Raw genomic sequence first — 22,424 nt, 5'->3', positions numbered from 1 at the left:
AGAAGCCAAAACAATGCTTATGGAACAGCTATAAGAATACATAAGTATCTAAAGACATGATTTGTATATTGTTATAGTTTATATTGTTTTTAATCGCTGTAAACCGCTCAGAGCGCTTCGGCTATGGGGCGGTATATAAATGTAATAAAATAAATAAATAAAATTATTATAGTTTCATTTCTTTATTGTTTTAGTATTTCTATTACTTTTTTATTTCTGCTCCAGTATTCGACATCTCATTCCTATTTTAAAATGTATTTTATTCAATTTTATTAAAAACATATTTCTTTAAAAAATAAAAAACAACTGAAAATATATTCATAATTTGGTATATATCGTATGTTCAAATATTTTGCATCTTGAAAAAGCATGTGTTTGTTATGCCAATATTCCATTCATTTTGTCCAAACGTATTATGTTTCTGCCTCCTCCTTGCACTTCTAAAATAGGTTATAAACTTTGCTCTAACTGTATTTGTGCATTGTTGATTCCTATTGCGTTATGTCTGAGCAGGGTGGCTCGTGACAGATGCTCTTGGAGGTCACTGATTCAGAGGGTCGCCATAAGTCGTGGTCGACTTGAAGGCACATAACAACAACAACAACATTGTGTTACGAGTGGGATTTGAGTGCTTTTTGCAATATCTAGCAAGACTGCAGAGAGCACATAGGATATTAGTTCTCTTTGTTGTACAGGTACTATTTTTAGTATCGATTCATAAGAATAAAACAGGATCGAGATTTAATTGTTTTTTTATTCACTTTATTTTGAAACCAAAATCCTTTTGCTTTGTTACACAGCCGTCATATATGGGATAAAGCTTCCACACTTCCAACATTTATTCTCTTAAGTTTTCATTTATCTCACAAAGTCATTCAGGGGTCATATACCATACAGTTATGAATTTATAGTAGTTTTCAAGAATATTTGAATATAAAGAAAAATTATTATCTTCCAAATACATTCCCATGCATCAAACATTATTGGAGCTGCTTAAATTCTGGCCCTACTGCAAATGTATTTTCTTTATTTGTTCTTTTTCACAATGAGAGGTAAATAGAATTTTACTATTTTTTAAACAAGACAGTTTTTATCACTAGAAAGCTTATACAGTCTCTTACATAGAATCTTTTCTGTCTCAATTTTCTATGATATTGTCTCAGCTGGAGATATTCCTACCAGGGCAGATGAACAACATTTAGTTAACTGTTTTATATCTTCATATGACTGAAAATAAGTCTTTGAATAAATCAGTATACCTATCCATCACTTTTCCAGATAGTAAGGTTTTCAAGCTGCAGATCTTTAGGACTGATTTTCCTTCTATATTTATCTGAAACTCTTAACAAATTGGTAATTATAAAATGCATTCCATATCTTTTCCCTCTCTCCTTTGGCATGGTAACAAAGGTGTGCCGGAAATATTGGAGAAGATACTCGTGGGGGAGCACTCCCAAACACATGACCTGTAGCTACTTCTGCTGGCTAAAGTCTGGTAAGGGTGGGCCAAGGCAAAAAGTGATCAGGGGAGGTGCCCCTTCTGCTCCAGTTACAGACTGAAAGCTGCCTTCTTGGCCCCAGAGAAAGGGAGCTGACCTATCCTCTTGACAGGAAAAAAGAAACAAATTTTGTGCCCTACATTCCAGTTTCCAAAGGAGGTGTGAGATCATTCTACCAACCGGGAACATTTCAGATTTGCTTGTCCTTCTGGATGATACGTAAATGTGGAGAAGTAGATGGGGAAACTTGGGGTGTTCTTCCTCTCTTTCCATTGAGATATTTCTTCCTATTGACACTGCAATTTATTCTAATTCTTATTACTGACGTTACAGATAAGGAGGGATATCCTGAATCACTTTGGGATGCCTCATAGGAAGCAATTCATAAATGACATAAATTAATAAGTGAATGAATGCCCTCCCTCCTGTAAACACAGGAATTTAGGAAAATTCCCTTTGTCTTGGCTAATGCTTCATCACCTCTAACTCAACAGTCCATCTGATCCTCAGAATGTTCTATCTGATGACGCAGGGGCTTCCCTGTGAGTTCTTCATACCTCAGTGTGGTCATCTAAAGTGTCACAGCACTCTGCTGTTTGTATTCTTGCTCTTGCTTGAGCGACCAGGAAAATGTATTGGGCAATCAAGTTAACTTGTGGATCCTGCCACCATTTGGAATAATTTTACTGGCATACATACAAGCTGAAAGCAACCCCAATTTTATTTAATAAAATGAGGAGGCTCTCAAAAGCCTCACTCACTAACATTTTTAGATAGGGAACATTTGCTGCTAAATACAAAGCCAGTGGAGAAAACTTACCTGTCCATTCCTTTTGGAATGAGCTCTCCAAGTGTCCGTAGGATTTTACTGCTGAAGACAGAGCTTCCAGCTGAGCCTGAATATTCACCGTGGCTGTTTTGACAATATCCGCTGCAGAGCCCTGGACAACAGTGTTCACAGCCTTCCTCTCTGCCTAAAGTTGAGAAAACCACAAGGAAGAAGCAGCTGACTCTCTCCCCACTCCCCAAACAGATCATTTAAGGTAACTTTCTGAAAGGAGACAGCCTGAACCCCTAAAGAGGGGAATAGAAGATACACAAGTTTAGGGGAATGGCAACTGCCTGGCCCAGTTTCTGCACCTCAAACATAAGTTAATGGGACAAGTGGTGAGAGCCCAGATGGGAAGGAAAGCCCTGCAGAAAGCAAGAATCCCTAAAGCGACCTTTAAACTGCACCTGTCCCCCCATCCAGTACAATGCATAAAAACAGAGCTGTGGGTTCTGAAGTTTTAGAAGGAAATGTTAGGAGGAGCCTACTTCCTCTGCTACGGCTTGCAATTTGAGAAGGGCAGCTGAGATCCGTAACAGCCCCTATAGCACAAAGGGGGTCCAACACACACAAGAAGTGCAAACCATAGTCTATGCCTGCAAACTAAATTTAAGACAGCACATCTTAGATGGAACAGGCATAGTAATCCAAAAGCAAGGCCAATATCACTGGGGGAGAGAAATAAAGCTCTGCTATCTCAATGTGCTTCCCCTCAGCTAGATGTTAGCAGTTGAACAAAACACTTCTCAGCCTACCTGAGCCTTCTTATAAGGGTTTGAATCTTTAATTGCTGGCAGGTATCTACGCCGCCCCAGGATTGTCTGGACAAACCCAGCCCTGCTGCACTTCTTTACCGTTTCTCTCAGAAATTTCTGAATACCTGTAAAAACATGAAGTAGGGCCGCACAATTTCCAGTTCAGTCCAAAACGTTCAACTATGTATCTATTATTATTAGTAGTAGTAGTAGTAGTAGTAAATACTGGTATTTCATATGAGATAACATCCATGCTTGGGCATCAATATCTTTCTGAACTCTCCCCATCCCATCATCTTAAAAAAAAGAGAAGATACAAGGCATCTCTTCCTTTTATATTCAAAACTTAAATGGTTCTTGCATTATACAGATTATACTAATAATATGGAACATAGTTTGCTTTCCTAAACTGAGAGCATTATATTAAACACCACAGGGTTTTACCTTGACTGAAAAATGAGCAAACGGAGTGGCACAACAGAAAAGATCTTGAGACAGACAAATACTGCAGCAGTGTGTGGATGTGTTTAATACTGCTTGGGGCCAGAATAGGAACAAGGTACTGGTAATTTTTTTCACATGGAAATGTGATTCAACAATGGGTGTACAGTTTTCTTTACTGATTTGTTTTATTTCCTTATTACACAGCCACAAGAGTGGCTGTGTACTATAGCCAGCGTGGATTTTTCACATTCTGCAAGCCCCATGCCATTCTGATGCTTCCCATAAGCTCATTTCAAAACAAAACCTTACAACACCTATAGACCTCAACTCAGAAACGCTTGCTTAACAACCCTCTAAATTTTCATGGCGATACACAAAACAGTCAGAGAGAATCGAGAATTCAAAGTGTAAAAAGAGAGGGGAAAAAACAGACCACTGTTGGAGTTCTCATAATTTGTTGAAATTAATTAAAAATCAGCCATGTTCACATGGCCTGTAATCCTGTTACTGACCTTACCCCATACTCAGTGATACTGTTCACAATGTCTTCCTTCTGGAAGGAAAGGGGCTTCCCCTTTGTCCAGTGCGTACCCACTCAATCTCCTCCCCTCCTCCTCCCCCCTCCCTGCCCATCCCCCAGGTCATTTTCACCTATCCTAAGCATGACTGCACAGGAGTAAATCCCACTGAACTCAAAAAGCATGCAAATGATCAAAGTTGCCCTCCCCTCCTCCTCCCTACTATCCCCTCCTTCTTGTCCCTTCCCTCCCCCTTCCTTTGCCCCTCCCCCCTCCTCTTCCTCCCCCATGGTCAGTTTTACCTATCTTAAGCATGATTGCACAGGAGTAAATCCCACTGAACTCAATAAGCATGTAAATGATCAGACCTGCCCTCCCCTCCTCCTCCCTCCCATCACCTCCTTTTTGCCCCTTCCCTCCCCCTTCTTTCACCCCCTTCCAAACTACACAGCAAGTAGATTGGACTGTGAAAGACCAACCCAAATTGTATTTGCATTTTTACAAATTTGTAGGGCAGTACAATACCTCAGAGAGGAGGTCCGGTCTCCTGCTCCCCTGGTGCATTCACTATAGCTGCCCAATTTCACTGCTTTTAAAAGTTTGATAGAAATATCTGTGGGCTATAGGTACGTTCTTAAACCGCAAGGTTTTTTGCCTATTAGTGAATATTACTTCTTCCGTCATGGAGTCAGAGCTGCCCTCCTGACACCGGCATTGCTAATCCAGTGCTCCTGCTGGAACGCCCATGCAGCCTCAATCTTACCACCATCTTGCCCCACTCCAGCCCCATCCAGGTAAGCTGCAGCAACTGAGCGTTGGGAGGACAGCTCCACTGCATACATGCAATGCCTGGGAAGTCATTCATTCTGGCACTGACCAGAGCCAAACCTGCTTAGCTTCAGCAAAGTGGTAGCCTCCTGTACCTTCAGATGATATCCTGAAATCTTTTATTTAAAATCAGTATTTCAAAAGTGTTCCATTTGTTTACAAGTGGTGCTTTTGTGCAACCTCTTGTTTAACTAACCAGATTTCTTTGATGAGGAGCAACATTTCTATTGATAGCAGAAACTGCTGCAAATATGTAATTGTCAAGTTTCACGATATTTCCCAAAGGTATCTTCACAAAACAGAATGAGTGAAAAATCTGAACACAGGTTAGAAATTTATCATATAATTCTGCCACCAAATATAATAAATCTCGATCCTTATGCAGTATTTGCAATATTTCCCTTCTATATTTCAAAACTTTCTATTCAATTAACGTATTTAGTTTGAAGTACAAGTAACAAATAACAAATTCAAGCCCCAGATTTCTATTGAGATGGTTACTTGCAGTGGAGAGATCAAGGATCACCTATGCTCTGATTCCTTTATTTAAAATGTTCAGCTCTGAAAGTCGTCTCAGTCAATATTCACAGCAGTGTCCTACCAAATGTGGATTTATGAAATATCTGATTTGCAGGTAGTGAAAAAATTGTCCTATGACCTTTGTTCAGTCACATGGAATTGTTTCGCTTCCTTCTGCTATTCACCTCTGTAGCCAATGGACTCCCCCAAGTCAAAACAGCACATTCACTGGATTTAGTTTTGAGTCATACACAAGTTCTCACAACTCCAAGCTCATTTAAGAAAAGTTAATGCTTAGTATTTTGATACTTTTTAAATCCACATCAAAAGGATTGCAAAAATATAGTCAGAGATTTACTCGAGATCATTAAATCACTGAATTATGCAAAGAAGCCAGGATCAGCAGGTACTGGTAATCTTTACCTGAGTATCTTGATTTGAAGGATTCAATGTAGCGGGAAGCATCCATTTCCTCAATACCCATCTGTTCTCCTAAAGATTTAGCTCCTATTCCATAGATTATTCCATAGCAAATCTAGAAAAACAATGCAATTCTAATTCATTAAAGTACATGGTACAAGCAATGAGAACAAAATGTGAGAACAACTATTTGCTTACTTATAACTGGTGTTTATTAGAATATGTTTCCACCTTTTGGTCCTGGTTGTTGAGTGGTGGTCATCTGCATTGTCACATACATGAGATTACTGTGCGAGCGGTGAAACTTCTGAATGTTTTATAATGTTAGAGTTTTAGCTGAGGAGTTGGCACTCAGCCCCACCCTCCCTAAAAAGAGCGGTCATATAGGTGTGTCTGCCTCAAAGAGCCAGGACACTTCCTTCACTGCCATCTCTAACTAGATAGTTAAGGACACAGGCAGCAGGGTGAGTCACATGAGTGACCATTACAGATATGCAACCCTTCTTCTTTCTCTCTTTGCAGTGCTACATGTGGGAGGATAATAAGCTGAAATACTTAACAAAAAGGCTGTGTAGAACCTTGCTGCAAGAGGGCATCTACTCTGGGGTAGATATCAAAATGCTTCCTAAAGATAAAGGGTATGGACCACAAGGATGGCTTCAGTGCTATGCATCTGGCAAAGTTTGAAGCTCTGCCATGGCCTTGGTGGAGTGTCTCAAAAATCAAGTTGAGGTAGATGGACTGATTTATGAAAGTAAAGTTCAATGGAAAAGAAATAGGCATGAGTCTAGTAAGGAGGGGAGAGAAAGGAGAATAATGCCCTGTTTACAGGATCCGTTCCTAGCCTGTGGGGAAGGGGTGAGCAGATTGGGAAAATGTCTTGTATAAGATGAAAACTAGATACCAATTTAGTGTGGAATGTCATGACTGGATGGAGGACGACTGTGCTCTGATGGAAACTAAGACAAGGCAGGTCATGTCTCAATGCGTACTTGCTGGATGGGGGGACAACTAAAAAGGCAATTTTTAAAAATGAGAGATGTAATTTGCAGGTGGCCATGGGTTCAAAAGAGCGGCCCAGGAATTGAGGCATTGCGTCCGAGATGCTTATTGGTGACTGGGCTTTGGATTCATGGGTATAAATTCCATAAACCCTTAAAAGGCCCACAACGCACAAGTTGAGAGTGGTAATTGTTGTTGAATTAACTTTGAAGGAAGACACAGGAAGACCAGTTGTTTGCAGAGTAGTGCTATTTCAGGGCTACTTTTGAAAGTTCTACACTCCAAGAGATGGTAAAGCGGTGGTAGATTTGCAGCAATAATGCAGTTTTGTATGTAATCACAATTTTTATAAAGCTCACCCACATGCCAATAATACCAAATGTATGTAAAAATGGATAAGGAGCTGGATGTGCATCCCACAATAAGCTTTGGGCCACCTCAAATCTGCATGAAAATATGCTCACTCTTACTGATATGTGCAAACTCCAGAACTGCGGAAAGCAGACATTAAGTTCAGAGAATGGTGAACATCTTACTTCAGGAAAGTGCATAGGTGTAAAACATCCAAAATCCTAACCCACTGAAGTAACCAGCACATAAACAATCAGCACAATGCAAGAAATACATAACTTTAAAAACTGATGTCCAAGTTTGCTCTTTTTTCTCTCCCCTCCCCATCATCCATTCTTTATAATCTATTAGACTGTAAGCCTGCAGAAAGGTTCTCAGTTAATAATAATGAAGATATGACTTGGCAAGAGGTTGATATACTGTATCTGTAATTCATAAATCCCAGAAATACCCCACCTCAACTTTTTATCTAATTATTAAATTGACTGTATCTGTAATGTATGTTGGAAATTAAAAAAAGGTTCTACAATGATATTCAACTAGACTGGTTGCTCATTCGGCAAATGTTCATTGTAATGGATTTTGTAGACCATGCTTAGACATTAGCATTATTGATATTCTTTGATGTTGATAAACCTATTCATACCATGGATAACCGTTTTTATCATCATCATCTTACATATGCCTCAAGGCGATATACAAACATACCATAAAAACAGCTATAAATAGTTTTTAAACAGTACAACCAACCCTGAAGATAGGTGTTCATTTTGTATTGTGTTTAAACCTAAGGCAGAGCCCTTTTCAACTCTCTGGGAAGCTTAACAGAATGAAAGTGTCCTCAGTTGTTTCCAGAAGGTGCTGATAATGTTGTATCTCCACAGGAATGCTGTTCCATGGAATAGGGGCAGCCACACTGAAACCTCTGCCCTGAGTTACTGTGGAACAGGCCTCTGTTGTTTTGGGGACTTGAAGGAGATACTCTGCTGTCCCTGAATAAAGGGGCCTCCAGGGTACAAAAGGGATAAGGCAGTCTCTCAAGAAGCCTGGTCCTGAATTGCATATGGCCTCATGTGTTAGTACCAAAATCTTGAACTTGGCCCAGTAGCAGTTTGGCAGCCAGTGAAACTCCCGCAAATAAGGTCTTATATGCTGGCAATGGCTTGCTCCCACAAGCAGCCTAGCTGCCGTTTTCTGCACTAGCTGCAGCCTCTGTACCAACCTTAAGGGTAGCCCCACATAGAGCGCATTGCAGTAATCCAGGCTTGAGGGTACCAGTGTATGGACAACTGTGGTCAAGCTATCCAGATTCAGGAAAGGCTGCAGCTGTCTTACCAGCTGAAGCTGGTAAAAGGCACCCAGCCATTGAGTTGCTCCATGCTGGGCCACTGGCAGCAGAGCATGCAGGGAGTTGGTACAAGTCCTGGCAGGAGCCAGAGGTGGCTGGCCTATTAGCGCAGATCCACAAGCTAGTCATTATATCCCACAGTCAATTACCAGTTAGGAGTTGTGCTGAGAAGTCAGTCCAAAGTCCAAAGGGAATGGGAATGCTGGCAGTTATCAAGCAGCTGGGGCAAGACAGACAGACAGAAGCGCTGAAGGTAAAACTATAGAGCATTGAAAGCAGGTAAAGACCCAGGTGCCAAGCATTTATAGCCAGGCAATGGGGAACTAATGAGCTACCTCAGTACTGCCCTTTCCAGTGTCCTTGAATACAAAGATACTAAGCAGATGCAGTGTGGTTTCAAGCATATTTGATGTGAATTGCAACCAGCATCTCCCCCTTCTAAGCATCTAGTGAAGCCTAGAATGCTTAAAATTCTGGGTGTGCTTGTGTCTCCATCCCAATCTGATAAAAGTTCCAAGTACATTTCTAGTAGGCCCCAAGGCAGCTGACACACAAAGAGAAAAACACAAATACAAATACAATACAGTTTACAAAAAGTCAAGCCAACAAAATCCTAGGATTTCTAAAAAGCAACAGCAGCCAGAAACCAAAAGCGTTCATCTTCTTGGAAAAGGGCAGTCCTCAGAAAAACGTCACTACGAGCAGGGGTGAGAGGGCAAGGCAGGTGGAAAGGCTTGCTCCTTGATGGTCCCAGCACAGCCCCCTGCAACAGTCTAAAGTCCCAATCTGCAGAATTAAACCTTTTTTTAAAAAATGATGTTTTTAAGTTTTTTTAAAAAAAATGTCTTGAAAGCTTTTAAAAACCGTTTTTAAAGATATTTTGTTTTAATGTATTTTAAAGTCTGTATTTATCATGTATTAAAGTGTTTTTAGTGCTTTTGTTTGCTGCCCTGGGCTCCTCCTGGGAGGAACGGTGGGATATAAATCAAATAATAAATAAATAAAGGAAAAGAACAAGCCAGCTTTTGCAGGATTATAGGCATAGAGGAAACAATGTGGTACTGCACTCTGCAACCACAGGTTTGGAAAGAATAGTGAAATAGTAGACAATAAGGATAACTTAGATGGTGCTTGTCCAGTTTATTAGGGAATCATCTGAGAGGTTGACTTTGAGCAGAAAAATGATTTTGCAAACATTTTTATTTCCTGAAAATGGTAGAATGCGCCCTTAGACGGCAACTTATATCAACATTCACTTTCATTCTACTATACTTAAGCGTCCCAAGAAATCTAGATGTTTCCTTGAGTTACCTGCTTGGCTTGTTGCCTTAAATCATCCCCAACTGCTTCAGAGTCAATCCTCTTCCACTCAGCAGCAATACTTTTGAACACATCAGAACCATCATTTAAGATCTGGAGAAGCCGCTCATCACTACACAAATGAGCAAGGATTCTCAACTCAAGCTGGGAATAATCAGCTGCTAAGATCAAGCCTCCTACAGTCAACAAAACAGAATAATTTTTAAAGTATACAGGGTGTAAAACGGGTTCCTTCCTTATAATTATTGTTCTTTCAAATGATCTACACACATACAGAATTATTGATCATCAAAGTGATACACATGGGTGCGGTCTATGCACACAGCCTTCTTAGTACTGAAGAATATCTCCCCCACTGTTATAATCTTTTCAGTCTGGAAATATAATCTCCTGTTTCAATTCCAAGAAGCCTGCACTCTATGCACATATGCTTTTCCTGGACAGCAGCATATCAAACTTTAAGCCACATGCTTGGATACTCCCCCCATGAAATAATGTCTCCATGCACAGAAAAACTAGCACATCAGGGAGAATGGTAGGCTAGAACTCTTCATCCAACTTAGCGTTCTATGAGCAGATAGGCTTTTTGTAGGTGAGAACGTTCAGTCTATAAAGCATAGTCTGGGGGAAAAACTGCACAGAAAGATTCTATCCTCTGTGTCGACCAGCTTTTAAAGTATTTCTACATATGCACATGAACTGTCCAATATATCTGGAGCTTAGAGAACCCCTTGATTAATTGGTAGGTTTCTCTCATACATGTACATTTCTTGCTATTTCAGTGTTTGCTATTTATGAAGGCCCGAAGACAAAATCATTCTCCAACTCCAATGAATTCTGTTAACAGATTATACAAGTACAAGTTAGTGACCCCAACATCCAGCATAGTAACCATTTCATACCTAGTTCTTGCTGAGGGGGTCAAACCCATCTTGGGACTGTACCACTTACATCATGGGTGGGGGCTCCCATGATGAGAGTGCTCCTCCATAACAAAAATCCCCTCACACAGAACACTAGCATGGAAGGGAGAATGGCTTTGGACATAGCCCTAGCCTTCTTCCTGAAATGCTAATTGTTTATGTGCCAAGATTTTTAATTTTTTGATACGGGGGATGATTCAGTAATGTGAGCCTTCCTATTATTAAGCCTAAAATGGTAGACACAGACACAGGTTGGTTATTTTGGTGACAACGGGATGCAATCAGATACAATACATGGGAACTCGTCCTCTGCAGTATCTGTTAAGGTCCTATATAAACTGGGAGTTCATGTCAACCAAAGTGGTTCTTTACCTCTTACCATCAGTGTGTCTGTCTCTTTTTATGAACTCAAGTCTTGAGGTACACAAGCATTCAGAGTATGAGGCAAAAATCCTCTTGTGCCTCAAAAACTCTAACCCGTAAGTCTAAAGTAAGTAACAGTGTTAAAACTACAGCAACCCTTCCCAGTTGTGAGAGGCCACAAGTGGGGGAAAGAAACTATGGCATTCCACAGCGGCTAAAAATGAATAACGTAAAGAAACTAAGCAAGACAGGGTTTTTTCCCATTGGCCTGAAGACCGTCCTAGTTGTCGGGGCAAGACGAAGTCTCATATTTGACATCACTTGTAAGAATACCCAGTAAACCACACCTGTGTATGGAACAACAAACTACTCTTATATTCTCACATATTCTCAAACTTATAAACAACTTCAATTTAAAAATTTGCTGCATCACAGTCACTGTTGCTATACTTCATTAAGAACAGTATTTTAGAGCCAGCTGAGATATCTACATACAACCTTTCCTAAACTAGGAAGCTTTTGAACTCTCTTCATTTGCTCCAGATTTATAGATAAAAGAAATGCTTACAGCTCTCTCAAGTCCCCTACCACTTGCAGATCTGTCCAAGTGTTTTGAACATACTTGAATAAACCAATTAAAACGATTGCCAGGGACAATTTTGTTTTCTGCCCAAGATTCAAATCAACAAGGCATCCTCTTCAAAACATAAATAGTGTAACTTGAAAATAAGAGTTAAAGAAAACAATCTGGTTATCAATTCAGATCAAATGTTCTAAATACAAAATAAAGAAAAATTCAAACAGGATCGGAAATATCCATAACTTCTATCAAATCAACATCCAAAATTATTATCTTGGAATCAAAGGTCCAGTTCAGATGCAACACAAAAGCCATTGTTATACTTTTATGTGCACTCCCTCTTCCCCTGGGAGAAGATCAGAAGTGTTTGCTTCCCACTTTAAAAAAGCCTAAGTGAGTTCCTTGTGACATCCAAATTTGGGAGCTGTAGCTTAATTAACTGATTGATTAATTAAACAAATTGTGTCTGTGCCTTGTTCCGGTTCTCCTCATATCCACAGGATTGTTGGTTGTCCTATCAGCCAGCTCTCGTATCTCCAAGTGCTGCTTTTGAATGCCAGGTCAGTACACAATAAAACCTCACTTGTCCATGATTTAATTCTGGAGGAGGGTGCCGACCTGGCATGTATAACCGAGACCTGGGTGGCTGATCAGGGAGGAGTTGCTCTTTCCCAGCTTTGCCCACCCGGGTATTTGGTTCAGCACTGTGGTAGATCTGAGGGCCGGGGAGGGGGGGTCGCCGTGGTCTATAGGAGTTCTTTTCCTCTCACCAAGCACCCTGTCCAGACGGCGACTGGTTTGGAATGTCTCCACCTTGTGTTGGGCCAGGGAGACAGACTAGGAATACTGTTGGTGTACCGTCCACCTTGCTGCCCAACAGCTTCCTTAGCTGAGCTGACAGAGATAGTCTCGGAGGTCCTTTTGAGGTCCCCTAGACTTTTGGTACTGGGGGATTTCAACGTCCATGCCGAGGCTGTCTTATCTGGCGCAGCTCAGGACTTCATTGCCTCCATGACAACAATGGGGCTGTCTCAATTTTCTACTGGCCCAACACATGTGTCGGGACATACTCTCAATTTGATCTTCGCCACTGGACATGGAGATGGTGATCTGGCGGTGGGGTGTTTTTCATCTACCCCATTGTCATGGACAGATCACCGCTTGCTGAGATTTAGACTTACAGCGGCTCTTTCCCTCTGCAAAGGTGGAGGATCTATTAAGTTGATCTGCTCCCGGAGCCAGATGGATCCTGTAGGTTTTCAGAGGGCTCTGGGAGATTTTCCGGCTGATAGGACTGGTGCTCCTGTCGAGGCCCTGGTCGCACTGTGGAATACAGAAATGACCCGGGCTATTGACACGATCGCTCCCACGCGTCCCCTTCGCTGTAGAGCTCATACAGCTCCGTGGTATACCCCGGAGCTGAGAGCGATGAAACATGAGAGGAGGAGGCTGGAGTGCAGATGGAGGAAAACTCCCAGTGGATACAATCATGACGTGGTAAGTGCCAACAATAAGTTGTATACAAAAGCGGTAAGGACAGCAAAGAAGCTCTATTTTGCTGCCTCTATTAGATCATCTTTAAGCCGCCCAGCGGAGCTTTTTAAAGTCGTGCGAGGGCTCTTACACTCTGGCCCCCACGATACTATGGAAACATCTGAGACCCGCTGTAATGAAATTGCTGGACGCTTTCAAGATAAGATTGCATGTATCCGCAGGGACCTTGACTCTGATGTTGTGACAGATGAATCCATTGAAGTGTCCGGAGCACGGCCTTGTCTTTCTTTATTGGATGAGTTTCAGTTGGTGCAGCTCGAGGAAGTGGACAAGGTGCTTGGAATGGTTCGGGCGACGACGTCTGTTCTGGATCCTTGCCCATCTTGGCTAGTGAAACCTGGCAGGGCTGGAACCACCGGTTGGGCCAAGGAGGTGGTTAATGCCTCCTTGAGGGAGGGAGTGGTCCCTGGTAGCCTCAAGGAGGCAGTAGTGAGACCTCTTATAAAGAAACCCTCCTTGGACCCAGATAATTTAAACAACTATAGACCGGTGGCGAATGTCCCTTTTCTGGGCAAGGTTTTGGAGCGGGTGGTTGCCAGCCAACTCCAGGCGTTCTTGGATGAAACCGATTATCTAGATCCGTTTCAATCCGGTTTCAGGCCCGGTTTTGGCACCGAAACAGCCTTGGTCGCCCTGTATGATGACCTGTGTCGGGAGAGGGACAGGGGGAGTGTGACTCTGTTGATTCTCCTTGATCTCTCAGCGGCGTTTGATACCATCGACCATGGTATCCTTCTGAGGAGACTCGCGGAGTTGGGTGTCGGGGGCACTGCTTGGCAGTGGTTCCGCTCCTACTTCGCGGATCGTCACCAGAAGGTAGTGCTTGGGGAACATCACTCCACACCATGGACTCTCCATTGTGGAGTCCCTCAGGGGTCGGTTTTGTCCCCCATGCTTTTCAACATCTACATGCAGCCGCTGGGTGCAGTCATCAGGAGTTTTGGAGTGCGTTGCCATCAGTATGCTGATGACACGCAGCTCTATTTCTCCTTTTCATCTTCAGGTGAGTCTGTTGATGTGCTGAACCGTTGCCTGACCGCGATAATGGACTGGATGAGAGCTAATAAACTGAGACTCAATCCAGACAAGACCGAGACATTGTTGGTGAATGCCTTCCCTGCTCAGATGGTGGATGTTAACCCTGTTCTGGATGGGGTTACACTCCCCCTGAAGGAACAGGTACGTAGTTTGGGGGTTCTTCTCGACTCTTCCCTGTCTCTCGAGGCCCAAGTGGCCTCGGTGGCACGGAATGCGTTTTACCATCTTCGTCTGGTAGCCCAACTACGCCCCTATCTGGACAGGGACAACCTCGCCTCCGTTGTTCATGCTCTGGTAACTTCAAGATTGGATTACTGTAATGCGCTCTACATAGGGCTGCCCCTGAAGACAATTCGGAAGCTTCAGCTGGTGCAGAACGCAGCTGCCAGACTACTGACGAGGACCAGTCGGTCTTCGCATATAACACCTGTCTTGGCGCGTCTGCACTGGCTTCCTATTTGCTTCCGGGCGAGATTCAAGGTGCTGGTTCTTACCTATAAAGCCTTACACGGCGTGGGACCTCAATACCTTGTGGAACGCCTCTCTCGATACGAACCTACCCGTTCACTTCGTTCAGAATCTAAGGCCCTCCTCCAGGTACCAACCCATCAGGAAGCCCGGAGGGTGGTTACTAGATCTAGGGCCTTTTCTGTGGTGGCCCCTGAGTTGTGGAACAGCCTCCCCGAAGAGGTACGCCTGGCGCCTACACTTTTATCTTTCCGGCGCCAGGTAAAGACCTTTTTATGCTCCCAGGCATTTTAATTTTCTTAACCATTTTAATCTTTTAATCCGTATTTTTAATTTTTGTCGTATTGTGTTTTTGTAGTGTTTTTTGTTGTTTGTTTGTATATGTTTTTATGATTTTTCTTATGATATATTGTATTTTATCTTGTTTGTTCACCGCCCTGAGAGCTATTCTGCTAAGGGCGGTATATAAATTGAAATAATAAATAAAATAAAATAAATAAATAAAACCACCCTTCAACCCCTAGGTTCCAAGGACTGTTAACAACATAATCAGATAAAATGTACCATTGGTCTCACCTGAAAGGTGATTTTCATAGGAGGGGGCCATCACTGTGGGAAATAGTTCCACCTATCGTGCGAAGGCAAGAATGTTTTTGAAGTCAAGACTAGGGACGTCATGCCCCTCCCACTCTCCAGTTCATTCGTAGCGAGTCTAAAAAGAGATATCTAAAAATACAAGAACAAGGCCAACAGGCCCGCCAGGAAAATAACATAATAGTCACATGCATAACAACATGACTCTAACATAACTACATAACATAACAGAGGTAAAAGTCTTGACTTCACTCTTACATATAAATATAATAGCGTAACAATAACATGTAACCCATTAATAAAATCTCTAGTCATCCTCCAACTGGGAGGGTCGTGATGGCCCCCTCCTATGAAAATCACCTTTCAGGTGAGACCAATGGTACATTTTCCATAGGAGGTGGGCCATCACTGGGGGATGTACCAAAGCAACCCATATAGGGAGGGACCACCCACATGTTAATCCTCATTAAGAACCTGTTGCAACACTCGTCTGCCAAAAGATGCATCAGCAGAGGCATAACGATCAATTTTATAATGCCTTATAAACGAGTGTGGGGAAGACCAGACTGCAGCCCTACAAATATCGGCAACAGGAGCATTAGTGGCAAAAGCAGCCGAGGTGGCAGCTGACCTGGTAGAATGAGCCGTTATACTAGCTGGAACTGACAGCTTCAGGGACTCATATGCTAAAGTAATGTATGCCCTTAACCAACGGGATAAGGTAGAATTGGATACTTTATGCCCCATAGACCTTGGATGAAAGGATACAAACAGAGACTCCGTTCGTCGAATCTCTTGGGTCCTAGACAGGTAGGTCTTGAGAGCCCTCCGGACATCTAACGAATGCCAAGCCTTTTCAAGAGGATGGGTAGGATCCGGGCAAAAGGAAGGCAAAACAATGTCCTGGTTGCAATGAAAAACTGAATCGACCTTGGGACGGAAGGAAGGATCAGTCTTCAGCACAACAGAGTCCTTATGGAAGACGCAGAGGTGTCGAGCAGAAGACAATGCGCCCAACTCCGAAACGCGTCTGGCAGAAGTGATTGCGATCAGAAACAGGACCTTGAAGGACAGTATACGTAGGGGCACAGTCCTGATGGGTTCAAACGGAGGGCGTTGCAAAGCCTGCAGAACTTTCGGCAAACTCCATGAGGGGAACCGATGGACAACAGCCGGAGAGCGTAGGGCGACTCCCCTCAAAAAACGTTTGATGAACGGATGTGAGGAAATATGATCTCCAGGAGAGGACACTGAGAGAATGGATGACAGAGTCGACGCAGAGTGTTGGGTCGAAGTCCCATCATAAAGCCACTATGGAGAAATTGGAGCACCTGGTGCACATTGGCCTGGGAAGGATCGTGGTGGTGGGACTGACACCACTTGGAGAAAGCCACCCAGGTATGTTGATAAATGCGAGTGGTAGATGGTCTTCTCGAGGCCAAAATAATATCAATCACAGCGTCAGACAGTCCAGCTGACCTCAAATGTCTCCGTTCAAATGCCACGCTGTTAGATTGAGCCAAGTAGGGTCCTGGTGCAGTACTGGACCCTGGGAGAGGAGGTCTGGCGTTACTGGAAGTGTCCAAGGATCCATCATTGACATTGCCAGAAGATCTGAGAACCACGGTCGGCGTGGCCAAAATGGTGCTATCAGAACCAGCTGTGCCCTTTCGGTTTGCGCCTTCCTCAAGGTTTTGGCTAACAATGGTATGGGAGGAAAGGCGTACAATAGACCGTCTGGCCACGGTGTTGTCAGAGCATCCACTGCTTCTGCTGTTGAGTCCAGGTATCAGGCAAAGTACCTTGGAAGCTGGCAATTGTGACTGGAAGCAAACAGGTCGACTGAGAGGGCGCCGAACCGACACTGGAGACGATGGAAAATAGCTGGATGAAGTTTCCATTCTCCCGGAAAGACCTGTTGTCTGCTGAGCCAGTCTGCTGTTACATTCCAAATCCCTCTGAGATGTTCTGCTTTCAGGGATTGTAGATGTTGTTCTGCCCAGACAAAGATGAGGGAGGCCAAGTCTTGCAGAGGACGAGACCTGGTGCCCCCCTGTCTGTTCAAATGTGATTTTACACACATGTTGTCTGTTCGAATGAGCACATGATGCAAAGGGAACAGAGACTGAAAATGACATAGAGCTAAGTGGACAGCCTTTAGTTCCAGCCAGTTGATGCTTCGAGATTGCTCTGCGTTGGGCCAAACCCCCTGAACGTACTGGGAGTTGCAGTGGGCTCCCCAACCTATGAGGCTGGCGTCTGTGGTCACGAGGGTTCTGCGGGGTTCTCTGAACGACGTGCCCTTGGAGAGGTGTTGAACCTTGGTCCACCAGCGGAAGGAGAGGCGCAGAGCGGGGCTCAAACGAACTTTGCGATGGTTGGAGCTGGCAATGTCTTTTTCAAAAGGCAACAGAGTCCACTGAAGGGGCCGAGTGTGGGCTCGAGCCCAGGGCACAATGTGGATTGTGGAAATAAACATCCCGAGCGCTCTGGCGAGAAGCATGACGTCTGCGGATGTTTGTTGCATCAGGGACCTTGCGATGCTTGTGATGGCAGTGATGCGATCTGGAGCCAGGAAGACCATTGCCTGCAGGGTGTCCAACATTGCCCCAAGATGTAGTAGGCGTTGGGTTGGTTGGAGATGGCTTTTGTCGAAGTTGACAAGCCAGCCGTAGGTCTGCAAAACACTGAGGGTGATCATTAAATGATGATGAGCCAGCTCTTCAGACTTGGCCCGTATGAGCAGATCATCCAAATATGGGTAGATATGAACCCCTTGGGTCCGAAGGTAAGCCACTAGGATGAGTAGCACCTTGGTAAATACTCTTGGAGCAGAGGAGAGGCCAAATGGCATCGCTCTATATTGAAAATGTTGGTGGCTAAAGGCAAACCGAAGAAACTTTCTGTGGGCTATGCAAATGGGCACATGGAGATATGCTTCCTTAAGGTCGATAGAAGCCAGGAAGTCTCCTTCATGCAGACTCTCGGTAATGGAATGGAGAAATTCCATTTTGAACCTGCGGTATGTTACAAAACGGTTGACAAACTTGAGGTCCAATACCGCCCTCCAAGATAAATCTCGTTTTGGCACAGCAAATAGGAGGGAGTATACCCCTTCCGACCTCTCAGTTGTGGGAACTGGCTCTATCGCCGCTATGTCCACGAGGTGATGTATAGCTGTCAGATGGCAGATGGCAAAATGCACTGCCACGGAGGGGGTAGAATGCACAGAGGTATCAGCGTTAATATAATATAGGCTGTTTTAGAGTTGGCACACTCAGATTAGTGCTGTAGGCTGGGTTATTGGCTTGTTCACGGCCCCAGAGGGGGCAGGATATACAATATAAATCAGGTTTAGTACAAGTCAGCCACTGATATAAAGCTCCAGCCTTGATAATATAATCCAGCCACTAGGATTAAAGCTCCAGCCTTGATAATGTAATCCAGCCACTAGGATTAAAGCTCCAGCCTTGATAATACAATCCAGCCCACTAGGATTGGAGCTCCAGCCTTGATAATATAATTCAGCCACTATGATTACAGCCACAGTAATGTGTGTAAATCAGCCGTGTAAATTTGTCAGCAGCACATATACACAAACGTATGGATAGATAGCCTGCAGGGGAGGTATCCGATAATAAGGAGAACAAAAAGGGCGGGAAATTCAAAATCAAAAGAAAAAAATGGCGCCCGGAATAAAAAGAGCGGGAAAAAATGTCGGAGAGGGAAGAAGCAATGGCGGCCGTCGGAAGCGAACTGGGGGAAGGGCTGCCCAGCACGGTCTCGCCGAAAACCGCAGTAGCGGCTCTAGAAAATCCCCGGAAGGAAGCAGGTAGGGGAAAAACGGCAGCCGCCGCAGAGAGAGCCGCCGTCGCGGTCTGTAAAGCCCTTCGCAGTGGGATTTAAGCCACGTAGCGAGGGCGATCTGAGGCAAAGGAGTAACGGCGGGAGCCGCAGCTGCAAGCTCCCGCTGAGATCGGATAAGCCGCAGCCGCGGCAACAGATCAGAGGGGGGGAGAGAGGGTCAAAAGCGATCAAAAGCGATCAAAAAAGAGAACCGCAGCCGCGGTCACTGAGGGAGCCCCCTGGCTACGGATACGACAGAGCCGGGGGGGGGGGAGGGGGCTTGAAACTGCCAAAACAAAGAGAGCCGCAGCCGCGGTCTCAGAGGGAGCCCCCAGTCAAGGAAATAAATGGAATAGCTCTGAGGAAAGGGCGAAGAGAGCCGCAGCCGCGGTCTCTAAGGGGACCTTCAGTATGCTAGACACAAAAACGGAAAAAAGGCTTTAAAGACAAATAGACAAACAAATATGAGACTTAGCTAAATGCTATGTGAAATTCCAATCTTGTTCGTACGAAGGCAAGAATGAACTGGAGAGTGGGAGGGGCATGACGTCCCTAGTCTTGACTTCAAAAACATTCTTGCCTTCGCACGATAGGTGGAACTATTTCCCACAGTGATGGCCCACCTCCTATGGAAAATACTTCACAGAACAATATTTAAAGCAACTAAAAACCTTCTTGTCCAAACACACTGTAATCATGAGCAATTTCCATTGGAGCAAACAAAATTAAGAACTGTTGGGGTACCACATGATGTTTAGTTCCCAAAAGAAAAGAGAAGCCTTTAATTGAGATCAGAAAGCTGAGGAGACAGCTGCACTTCCAAAGGAAGGAAATTCCACACCCGGGGAGCTGCACCTGAGAAGACCCTGTTCCATGTCACCATCCAATGTGTTAAGCCCATCACCAGGACTACAAGCAGGGCCTGCCCCACAGATCTCAAGGCATGGGTTGGCAAATAATGGGAGAGGTGATTCTTTAAGCCATTCAGGGCTTCATACATCTGTACCTTGAACTGGGTCTGATACCAAACAGTCACCCAGTACAGCTTTTTAAGGTTTGGTGATACACGATCTCAATTTGTTGCCCACTTAAAAGCACAGCAGCAACATTCTGCACCAGCTATAGCTTTTGGACTGCCTTCAAGGATAGCCCTACATAGTGGACTGCGGTGGTCTAATCATGAGGTTAGATTATTGAGGCCAGGCTATCCTGTTCCATGAATGGTTGTAGCTGCTAAACCATCTGTAGCTGAAAAGAGGCAGTCCTAAGCTACTGAGGCCACTTGGACCCCCAGTGAAAATGCTGGATCCAGAAGTACCCCCAAACTAGACATGCCCCTTTAGGAGCTTAGCCCTATCCAGAGCAGGCACTCTTCCCAATTCCTGCAAGCAGGAACCATTTCCCAAGAGCACCTGTCTTATCAAGATTCAGCCTCAATTATTGGCCCTCACCCAGCCCATCACTCCCTCCAGAAACTGGTTCAGCACTTGTATAGACTCTCCTAATTCAGATGGGAGAGAGAGCAATAGAGCTGCGTATCATTAGTGTACTGATGACACTATACTCCAAATTCCTGAATGGCTTCAAATAGATGTTAAACAGCATGGGAGATAAGGCAGAACCCTGTAGTGCCAGAGGGGTGAGCAGAGGCTTCTCGATGCTATTCTCGGTAGTGGTCCTGCAGGTAAGATTCAAATTGCTGTAACACAGTGCCCTGAACTCCTAAACCACAGAGGTCCTCTAGGAAGATATTGTGGTCACTGATATGAAAAGCCGCCAAGAGGTCTAGATGAACCAGCAACGTTACACTCCTCTTGAATCTCTCTTAGCCATCACTCTCTTGATCACTATGCCCAAAGAAGGAATATTAATGGCTGAGTGGCACTTGTCAAGGACTGTAGGCTATTTCACAATGCACCATGAGAAAGCTGTCAATGGCTCCCTGAAGTGGCTCAGCTTTTATCCATCCCATCCTAGCAAGATGGAAGGCACAGGGCATGGTGTCACAGCTGGTCTTACCTAGCTGCTCTGCTTCCAGATGACTCAGCACTAACAGTTAAGCTTTTCAAAATTATGGCTAGCAAAAACAATTGAGGATCAAAACATCATTTCAAATCCTGGTTTGTTTTCATTAACTATAATTTATAAACAAACCACACTGCCAAATTTGGATGTCATGAGGAACTCTGGCCTATTTAAAAATGTAAGCAAAATCTTCTGAATTTATCCACATGGTTGTGAAAGAGATGGGAGGGGGAAGTGCAGGAGTCCAAGGTTTGCCCAACTAATTCACAAAACAAGAAAACGTGATTTCTCATTCAGTCTGAGGAGGGCCATTGCATACACTTTATTTAAAAACATTGAGCCTCTTCACATGCAAGGCCAAAACATGAGGCCTGAGGACCCTTGCTGCTACAGTGCTATGCTACTTCATTTGAATATGCAAGCTATGATTTGCTTTTGCCTGCAAGCAGTGACTGTAAACCCTGGTTTGCAATCCTGAGTAGTAGAGAAGTGCAAACTGTCGTTTGCCCATTTCTGAAGAAACCAATACACTATGATTTGCTGCATGCAAGAATTGGAAGTTGTACATAAGAAGGGGCAGCAGCATGAGGATGCCACGATTCCTCAGATTTGTTCATGTAACATCAAAGCTTGGTTGCCATTGAGTCTGAGCAGGACCATTGTGTTGGCACAATAACCTTGCCTAATTCCATACGCTCCTCCTCTGCGTTTTAGCTCTATAATAGTCCCTAAGCAATTACAGCTTTTGTTTTCCAAGTATACTGTTCAGGGTGATTATTACCATTTATTGAATTTATCTTCCACATGTCCTCCCAAAGGACAAACAAAAATGCACGCTGCCACTTTCCAACTGGAGCAAGAAGGCAATTCTCAAGGTAATACCTGGAAATGGTACGAAGGCATGCCTCATACTAACAGAAAATGATACTTTTCCCTCACTTTCAGTTAGACTTCTAGATTCCCGAGGAAGCAGATAATGTTTTCTACCTCTGTAAAACAAAACAAAGTATCTGGCATTTAACTGACTTCTATAAGACACATGAAGTTAAACAAGACAGCAGAATTAAGTTTAATATCTGTAGCAGTTAAACACTAAACAACTTCATATTCATGGCTGATTGCCACTATAGTTAGCATGCAATAGGTTATTCAAGCAGGGATTCCTACAGGGCGAGCTTTCTTGCTTACGTGTCTGGCCTG

The 22,424-nt window shown here is 43.8% G+C and overlaps 1 protein-coding gene across 5 annotated transcripts in view; it reads right to left on the bottom strand.

Moving 5' to 3' along the window:
- Window positions 1-22,424, bottom strand: part of POLQ (DNA polymerase theta) — a 98,732-nt gene that overhangs the window by 2,133 nt on the left and 74,175 nt on the right. For 3 of the 5 annotated variants that reach the window (XM_061638353.1, XM_061638371.1, XM_061638363.1), the window contains 5 exons: window positions 22,107-22,213; window positions 9,825-10,009; window positions 5,816-5,927; window positions 3,084-3,208; window positions 2,320-2,473 (listed from right to left, as the gene is read on the bottom strand). In XM_061638353.1, coding sequence (XP_061494337.1) covers window positions 2,320-2,473; window positions 3,084-3,208; window positions 5,816-5,927; window positions 9,825-10,009; window positions 22,107-22,213 — 683 coding nt within the window. Of the gene's footprint in view, window positions 1-2,319; window positions 2,474-3,083; window positions 3,209-5,815; window positions 5,928-9,824; window positions 10,010-11,787; window positions 11,839-17,494; window positions 18,041-22,106; window positions 22,214-22,424 lie in introns of those variants that run through there. The other 2 variants (XM_061638387.1, XM_061638379.1) reach the window with 2 other exon arrangements.

Source organism: Rhineura floridana, chromosome 1 (genome assembly GCF_030035675.1).
Source record: "Rhineura floridana isolate rRhiFlo1 chromosome 1, rRhiFlo1.hap2, whole genome shotgun sequence".
Classification (NCBI taxonomy): Eukaryota; Metazoa; Chordata; class Lepidosauria; order Squamata; family Rhineuridae; genus Rhineura; species Rhineura floridana.
The sequence above is the reverse complement of the archived record's forward strand: the minus strand, read 5'-3'. Positions and strand labels throughout refer to the sequence as shown.